General features: G+C 40.3%; 1 protein-coding gene across 1 annotated transcript; it reads right to left on the reverse strand.

The window, feature by feature from the left end:
* Positions 1 to 1,013: 1,013 nt before the first annotated feature.
* On the reverse strand, positions 1,014 to 8,170 carry crip1 (cysteine-rich protein 1). Its single transcript, XM_080413751.1, has 5 exons — positions 8,010 to 8,170; positions 2,890 to 2,984; positions 2,429 to 2,486; positions 1,401 to 1,454; positions 1,014 to 1,277 (listed from the first exon to the last, which is right to left on the reverse strand). Exons 1-4 carry the CDS (start codon positions 8,047 to 8,049, stop codon positions 1,411 to 1,413), a joined length of 237 nt encoding a protein of 78 aa, XP_080269877.1. The 5' UTR covers positions 8,050 to 8,170; the 3' UTR covers positions 1,014 to 1,277; positions 1,401 to 1,410.
* Positions 8,171 to 8,439: the final 269 nt, after the last annotated feature.

Raw genomic sequence — 8,439 nt, forward strand, 5'->3', positions numbered from 1 at the left:
CAAATCTCTTCTAAATCCAAACAGTTTTTTGAAAACACCTATATATCAGTGGTTCTCAAACTGTTTCATGTCAAGGACCCCCAAAATTATATGTATATATATGCCTGCTTGTTTTCTTAAGTGTTTCTGTTATTTTATACAGACTATGATAAGCAGAAACAATTAACTGAAATGCCCATAAAAAAATGTGCCCTGTTGAGATAACGGACGGGTTTAAGACATACATTAAAAGTGAAAATTAAAAGAAGTAAGTCAACTCGTAGCCACAGTATACATACATTAGATGTGACAGAAGAAGGGTGTGTGTGTAAGGATTACAATATGATTAACCACTTAAGCCCTATACTCTGTTGTATGACGAATAGTGAAAATAGGTCATCTTCAAACTCACAACAAGTCACATCCCTTGTACATCTGCAATTTGTTTGCCCAAATAGGGTCAATGTGCTTAATGTGTTATTACCCTTGAGTTTATGAAGCCTTTTCAACACTCATGGGATTATTTTAGATTAGGAGGTGGAGGTGCCCTAATTGCTGTGGCCAATTTGGAGGTAAGCGTTATTATGCAATGTACCGTATATGTGGTTGGGAATTGAATCACAGCTTCTAAATAATAGTCTGCAATTTTAAGGGGATTTAATGTCATGGATTCCTAAGGTAGTCTACCAAAGTGTTTGACATGTTGAGCAATCCAGCGAAATTTTCAAAATGTACTTTCCTTCAGATTTATGGGCTTTATTCATAATGTTAACTGAAAGAGAGGATTGTGTGTTCCACCTAGGTTCACATATTCCATGCTCCTACGTGGATTAGAGATCCTTGATTCAGTAACACATCATGCCAAGGTATGTAGGCACTAACAATGTAATTGACTTACTCAACATCACCTAAAGGAATTATTCTAGTCCCAGTGTGTGTGTGTTTGTGTGAGTGTGTTTCCTTACTGTCTTGCCAAAGAACATTTTGTGCGTCACAGGGAGGATTAAAGTAACACCAATAAAACAACAATGACGCAAACTTAAAAAAGAGTTTAATTAGAATGTCAGCCTAGGTACAGGAAGATTGGAATGGACAATCATTCTACCACTAGTAGGGAACACATGGCATTGTTATTTCTCGTGTCTTCGGACAAGTATGTACTCTCAAAATCAATACAAAATAACAAAATGTACTTCTAGAGGAGAAAGTTATTTGGTTGCAGTTACTGGGTTGTGTGAACGTTGGCTTCTTGATTGTATTTTTCCGGCAGGTATCCATTTCTTGTGTGGACAGTTAACCTGAAAACAGAGTGCAACACACATGAGTCTACAGCACCCATATATATTTGCATATGAACAGTCGAACAGTGTTGAAATGAATGAAATGGAATGTAACCAAATGAACAAGATTGCAGGGCTCACCTATGCTTGTCTATTTCTCGAATGTGTGGCTCTCAGCTCCACCACGTCCGAATCCTGAGAGAGAGAGAGAGAGAGAGAGAGAGAGAGAGAGAGAGAGAGAGAGAGAGAGAGAGAGAGAGAGAGATTACATCATGTGAGAATTCCAAACAAAGTTGAGGCATTATGTTTCAAGCGGAAATGGGGAGTAGCAAACCCACAACAATGTTTTCCTGACCCCGGTCGCCCTGTGGGCCCCTTTTAAAAATACATCTGATGGACTCGACACTGAATCAAACACAGCCTGTCGCTATAGAAACACCCTTTCCAAACGTAGCCTAGAATGTCAGTTATTCCTCCAATTCAAGATATCTCTAACAGACTAAACAGTCCAAAAGAATAACAACAGCTGTATAGATAGGACTGTCAGATAAGCAGTGGTGGAAGAAGTACTCAGATACATTACTTAAGTAAAATATCACAATACGAAAGTACTCCAAAGTAAAAGTACAGTTAAAGTAAATGTTTTGATGTTTTAGAAAATAGCAGTTCTACAAGTAGCTCTAGATCTAGTAGATATGCTATAAAATATCCAAAGAATAAATAGTGCTTAAGTGGTTAATGTATGTTTACAAAGTAACTCGTAACCAAAGTATATTTGCCTCTGAGATATAGAAGAGTACAGTAGTATAACGTTTTGAAAAATGTCAATACTGAAGTAAAGTAAAAGTACCTCAGAATTGTACAGTACTTGAGTTAATGTACTTAGTTACTTTCCACCACTGTAGATAAGATCAATTAGAGTGGAGATATACTATTATTGCAGGAGTTTGAACTTCATATACTGTATGTTGATAGGCCAGAGTGAGATAATCCTTTGAGTAAATGTGTGGAAGTTTGGCGTTATCTAAGCAGAATATTCTACACAGGTTGATGAGGTCAGGGACACCCAGATTTTATTGTATCCTGGAGTCCATCACAAAATACTTTGGGTATGAGTCCCACTCTCCAAAATGTACAATGACAAATAATCCTGTTTGAAAGCATCTTACCTTTAGGTCCGAACAGTGCAGAGTAGCAGGGGTTGTTACAGTATGGCTTGCCATCATGCTACAAGGAACAGAATTTTATTACTACCCTTGTACTTATAGTACTACTGAAAACATTCAGGCATTTCACAGTATAGGAATGCATATAAGCTATCCACATATCAATCAGCATTTGTTAATCAATTTTAGGCATTTCATTTATTGTTCTATGCTACTTTTTCTATCGACAAATTATATTTCATAGGCCTGTAATTACCTAGCTTAACTGTGCCTCAGAAGCGGAATCGCTTTATTTTTGTAGCTGTGCAACAGTTATTTGTCTTGGTTACACTGGTGCACATCTCATTATACAGTGTGCGTGCACATACTGTATGCTACATACATGTGTCAGCCAGGTAAGGGTGGAGCTCCAGAAACATGATGGAGTAGCCATGTCAGAGGTGTGCGTCTCTCAGGTGTCTTACCTGTGAATGTGAGCCGGGCGACAGAGTCTTGCTGCACTTCTCACACTTCAGGCAGGGCCTGTGCCAGTCCTTCCCCAGTGATGTCACCCTCTCAGCTGTGACAAAGAGATTAGAAAAATACACGATTAACCACTTAAGAATTGTACCACAGTGCTGTGCCAACAAAAAATATAAAATTAAGTTTTGTGAATTATTTTGAAAATAATGGCACGACCAAAATAGGTACACCAGGTTGAAAGTGGTTAAAATGGACTGAAATATAGAAGTCCAATCACAATAGACGGGCAATGTACTGTCAGGTGGCATGGTTGTGTCACTGTCCATGGTAAGACTAAGTCATGAGCCCCAGAAACTCAGCCTTGGGTTTGGACTCAGGAATGAGTCTGAACCCAAGGCTGTGAGATTTGGCAGATAATAATATTTATATTCTAGCCTGGTAGTCGCACCAGCAGAACGTGCATTCCTCTCTCTGATAAATTTGAGAACATTGTCTGGGTGTGGTGCTTGAGTGAGTGCGTCGGGCGGGGTGGGGGGGTGGGGGAGTGGTTTATAGAGAGGAGGGAGAGTCCCTGAGGAATTTGCCCCCCCCCTCGCACCATAAACCCCGATAAAGAATCTCTTTATCTGCAAGGCTGATTTTCACAAACACCCATCATGAGGATCGTAAAATTCCAGGGAGTTGTCGTAGTCATATGTTTTCAGGACTTATTATACGACCAGAGATATTTGAGAGTTTGGCTGGCTGTTGACGGCAGAGACTAATCATTATAAGGACAAGCATAAGGCCGAGCATCTGTATCCATGTGCGTACGTGCGTGCGTGTGTGCGTGCGTGAAGGACTCGTACATCAGGCCAAGGCGGTTGACCCCACTAGAGACAGGAAATGCTGACGGGAGTTTCATGTTTTTGAGCACTGAGGCCATTGCTGTCCCATATATAAGCTAATAAGAGCAACAAATCTGTCATAAAGATGTTCAAGGAACACAAAACATTATTGGAATCAGCAGAGAGGTGAAAAACACTCAAGGGACGAAAAGACAAATACAAGGCAAGAGGAAAAGTGTTATCTTGGTGAAGTTGTGTGTTATGCATAAATTCAAATAAGCCGTTGAGTTTCTGTACTGCTAGATTATAATGTCATACATTACATGGTAAGACCATCCTTATTTTAGCGTAATAAACAGGAAATAAGGATATTATTATCCTTATTTTCTGAAAGAAAGATGCATAAGGGAGGTATGATTACAGAACAAGCTGGGAGCACTGTCTAGACCAGGGTCAAGAGTCTCAGGTCTTCTAACTGGTTGACATGTTCCAGTAGACTGCGGTGGTGGAACGGAATTCCCGACCAAGGCATGCTCTGCACTAATTACTGTACTCCACTTCCAATAACAAGTCACTGAGGTCAGGCAACAACAGGGCCCCCCTCTGTCCCACTCTCACACAGACAGTATTAATCACATTAACCCTGGCATCCCTATTCTGGGGATGTCATTATTGGCAAAAGAATATATCTAATGCTATTTTCACTGCACAACACCACCTTACGACTTAATGTAAAATATGGCCTTAGTAGTTAAATATTACAGGTTTTGTCTACATTTACATTGCATTTCTTTTGCAGATAATGTGTTCCAGAATGACAGGTATAGATAGTCTTTTAAGATGATATACCAGCTATAGGATTACCTTCTGATCAAGTGACGATGTATTGTATTATTGGCTTTATTTTAAATCCTAACCAAAGCTACTGTATATAAAAATGTCTTCCCACCCTTGTTGGGTTTGAGCAAAGATGGACATGATGGAGCAGATTGTTTTATGCACGGGCTGTTTTATTTCCCCCCAGTGTTAGGAAGACAAATGGGCTGTGACAAGGCCTGATCTGCTCCTTGCATCAAGTGTTGGAGTATTATATGGATCATGTCCAGGGTACACACACCATTCACTACATCCTGTCCAAAGGAGAAAAAAAGAAAAAGGAAACAAGACTAATGGGAAAAGTTATTAATGGAAGAGCGTTCTGAATTCCCCAAAAATAATTAGGAGGGCACCTGGATCGTTCCATGGAACAAGCGTTTTCTCCATTAACATTGCATCCCACACCCCCAACCCCCATCCACCCCCTTTTTAAAAGAAAGGATATAAATCGCCCCTCACATGATATGTAATAAATGGCTGAAACCGGATATCACTGAGTTGATGAACTTGAGTTTCTTTTTTAGACGAACAATATGTGAATCGCAGGAATGTACATGGGAAACCACTTAAAGCCTTTTGTTGTTCCTCTGTCTGTCTGTCTGTCTGTCTGCCTGTCTGTCTGTCTGTCTGTCTGTCTGTCTGTCTGTCTGTCTACAGTATATGTACGCAGGCCAGTGGTCCAAAGGCAGTACGAGGACTTGCATAGTTTCTAGTGAGATTTGGGAAGCAGTTTTTATTGCCTTCTTGCCCGCTTCAGCCACGCTGGAAACCACGTTCCAAGCCCTCATCATTGGACGAGGCAGGCAGGCGGGCAGGCAGCAGCAGTAGCATGATTGTTTCCATCTGAGAGCATTTTAGTTACACCAAAACAGACAAGCAGAGAGAGAGAAAAGAGGACAGGGGGAGGCGGGGGGGGGATGTGAGGTGTCGTGAGGTGACATCCTCACAGGAACCTGTGTGAGTATGTCAGGTTCCTGCAGCTTGAAGGGATGAGGCAAATTACACGGAGCAGGTTACAGTATAATAGAGCAGGTATTGGAAGGGCTTTGCTGCACTGCTTTGGACATCTGGAAAAGCTACGTTTTGGTTGAAGGGTTAACGATTTCACTGCCCCTGCAGTTTGGCTCAGCCACCGAAATCGGAGGATGTGCGTTAAATTTGTTCTTGATGGGTTATTGATGCAGACATTTTCTGCCCTCAAATCCATGGACATAACGCATAGCCATCATTATGCTCATCAATTTATGCTCTTAATTAAGAAGCACTGTTTTGACCATTTGAGCCCTATTTTATACTTCGGCTATTTGATAATAGTCAATTGTGGAACATTTCTGAAAGAAATCTGGAAAAATGCTGGGATGCCACAGTGAAACTGGTTAAATGGCCTGAAAGGTAACTGATAAGTCAGCACAGTAAAGAAAACAAAGTCTTGTTTTATTGCACTTTTGCCCTCGGCTATTTTAGACGTAGGCCTAAGTGCATTTTCCCCTGCCACATGATACAAAAAAAACAACCTAAATGCTTTGCTTGTTTTGGCCAACAGGGTAAATTCTATCCACGGAAAGGAAGAATGGAAACGACGGGTCCCAAGCCACAGGGTCAATTCATCTGACTGACAGTCCAAAGCCACGGCACATAGAATGAGGCTTTGAAGGCTTGTACTAGACACCGTTTCTGTGTGTCTCCGGAGATGCATTACCCTTATGCTACCGCACCACTGACAATGTGACAAATGGACCAAGACACATGAAATGAAATGGACCTTGTCCTTTCCTCCCCAGGTGCCCTGATCACTCCTATACAGTAAACTGCATAGGGTGTAGGCTACAGGTGGAGACATTTATACACTCTCAGAGTTACAAATAGATAAATGAACACTGAGGACTTTACTTAAAGCTGCTATCTGGAAGTTATTTTAATGTTTTTTTTTTTTTTTTTTTTTTTTACCAATCTGTAGACTACATCTGGAGTGGATGGAGGCGGTCTCTACTCATCCATTGAGAAAGTTAATGTGTGGGGTAGGTAGGACACCTACTGGTCAACAAGTAGTACTGCCTGAAGCTCATAAGCACAATATCTCCCCTGCACAGGGGGGATTGCCATCTCTCATGCAGCAGGAGACAAAGGGTTCGAATCCCGGGTAGGACATTGAGACACATACAGTATAAATTGCAATGCATTGCAGCTTTAAGGACATTTCACTTCCTCTGCCCATCTTGTCTTGTTTTCATGTAACTCGTCTCTCATAAAGCAGTAGCTAATAAAACAACAATTCCCAGAGGGTACTCAGGGTAGCAGTGAACTAACCTTCACCTCCAGTTAACACGACGATCTAACGAGTAGATCGTAAATCAGCACATCTTCATAAAGGTAGTAGCCTTTTTTAATATATGTACTCGTTCTATGTTTGTCTGTCTGCAAACATGTTTTGATGTGCTGCAGCCTGTCTTGGCCATGCAGCACACTCTTGTAAAATAGGTTTTTAATCTCACCGAGGCTCCATCCTGGTTAATTAAAGGTTAAATAAAATAAAAAATAAAAATGCACATATTAATTATTATTATTTAAAAAATAATGTTGTTTTTACTGTTTAAGCTGGTTAAAGCATCATTTGAAATATTGCCTATATAGGCAATAATTCGAATGATGCTTTAACCAGCTTGAACATTTGTAATCATTTTCTGGTATTTGTTTATTATCGTAGGCCATAAATATGTCATGGTTTTTGCAGAGCACATGTTTTTAATATCAGGAAATAGCGCCCTTAGTTTCCTCGCGGTTCTCAGACTGACAGCTCAATATCAACTCTGCGGTTGAATGCAACGTTAGGCTAATAGTTCTGCACAGTGGTGTAAAGTAATTAAGTACATTTACTCAAGTACTGTACTTAACAATGGACAATTTTGAGTTTTTTTTTTTACTTTACTGGAGTATTTCCAAATGTCAGTAGGCTACTTTTACTACTATCTCAAAGGCAAATATTATACTTACTCCACTATTGTACTTTTACTCCACTACATTTATTTAAACACTTTAGTTACTAGTTACTTTGGAGATTTAGATTATTATTACAAAACACACTTCAGCCCTATACATTTCGGCCATTTAAAAATAAGTACATTTTGATGCCAATACTTTTGTACTTTTTACTCAAGTACATTTTGAATTCCGGACTTTCACTTGTAACAGAGAATTTCTACATTGCAATATTGATACTTTTACTTAAGTAAAACATGTGAGTACTTTTTCCACCACTGAATATCAACTCTGCAGTCGTTGCATGCAACGTTAGCCTATAGTTCTGCACTTCTGCACATCACATGACTGACACAATATCAACAGCATTCATTGAGGAACTATTTGGCAAGAAAATACATCAATCAAAAAAAGAAAGAGAGAGAGAGATATAAGAGTCTTACCAAAGTAAACTTCCTTGTCGCACTTTGGACACTTAGGCATTTTGAAGGTTTATGTGTGGTAAAAATGTCCAGAGGAGAAATGAATGATCCTTGTTAAAATGAACAACCCTACTGTACTATCCCACCTGTTCTAATGACCACGCCTTGTTCTGAAGTGCAGATGTGCGCGGCTGCTCCTATTTATACCACTCAGGAAATAGTCTGCTTTTTCTGAATAGAGGGAGAGGCTTGACTCAGAGAGAGAGAAAAATAGAGAGAGAGAGAGAGAGAGAGAGAGAGAGAGAGAGAGAGAGAGAGAGAGAGAGAGAGAGAATGTGTGTGTGTGCGTGTGTGCACGTGCGCGCGCGTGCGTGCATGCGTGTGTGTGTGTGTGTGTGTGTGTGTGTGTGTGTGTGTGTGTGTGTGCGTGCGTGTGTGTGTGTGTGTGTGT

Source organism: Gymnoscopelus braueri (assembly GCF_963280865.1).
Source record: "Gymnoscopelus braueri genome assembly, chromosome: 19".
In the NCBI taxonomy this organism is placed as follows: Eukaryota; Metazoa; Chordata; class Actinopteri; order Myctophiformes; family Myctophidae; genus Gymnoscopelus; species Gymnoscopelus braueri.